Source organism: Frankliniella occidentalis, unplaced genomic scaffold (genome assembly GCF_000697945.3).
Source record: "Frankliniella occidentalis isolate FOCC.00 unplaced genomic scaffold, Focc_3.1 Scaffold27, whole genome shotgun sequence".
Lineage (NCBI taxonomy): Eukaryota > Metazoa > Arthropoda > Insecta > Thysanoptera > Thripidae > Frankliniella > Frankliniella occidentalis.
In genome coordinates, this window is record NW_026267157.1 from 2,275,466 (window position 1) to 2,276,102 (window position 637).

A 637-nucleotide genomic window follows, 5' to 3' on the forward strand; every position below is an offset into this window, starting at 1 on the left:
GAGGAGGAGGAGGAGGGAGGAGGAGGAGGAGGAGTTGGAGCACGAGGAATAAGGCCACCGGGGAGAAGGGGGAATAAGAATGAGAGGGACGGGTATTTTCCTCTATCAGCAGTTCTTACCCTTCCTGATGGGCGGGATGTTGGAGTACACGATGGACAGGAACGACACCAGCTCCTCGGGCACGATGAAGGCGGCCACGCCTGGAACACAAGACACGCCACCCGTTACAGGAAGTTAACAGCTTCAAAAAGTTAATCGCATATAAGCACAGCGTCGAAATTTTCAGTAATGTCGTGGGCAGTTTTACAGTGTATCTTACGCTGTCTGTGCGTACAACTTCAAGGCGCTTTACGCAAGTAAAAGTAAAGATTAAATAGATCGATCACATTTCCATCACACCGTACTTCAAATTTGAAAACATATTTGAGAGTCGCGCTCCCCGAACGCCTGTGGATCCTTGGGTAGGCCACCCAGCCACACTCTCAAGCTCAACGGGATTGTCTAGCTGCTAGGCGCTCAAGAGGAGACGAGGCAGGTAGGGAGCAGAGCCCTGGAATGAGCGAGCCCGGACGCTCGTTTCCAAAACGTGGTGTGAGGTAGGGTAGGTAGAGGTTCTGTAAAGTCTCTCGAGCTGGGA

At 52.0% G+C, this 637-nt stretch overlaps 1 protein-coding gene across 2 annotated transcripts in view; it reads right to left on the reverse strand.

Moving 5' to 3' along the window:
* LOC113209345 (uncharacterized) overlaps positions 1–637 on the reverse strand; it is a 31,195-nt gene that overhangs the window by 2,695 nt on the left and 27,863 nt on the right. For both annotated transcript variants that reach the window (XM_052265474.1, XM_052265475.1), the window contains exon 3: positions 120–200. In XM_052265474.1, the coding sequence (XP_052121434.1) occupies positions 120–200 (81 nt within the window). The remainder of the gene's footprint in view (positions 1–119; positions 201–637) is intronic.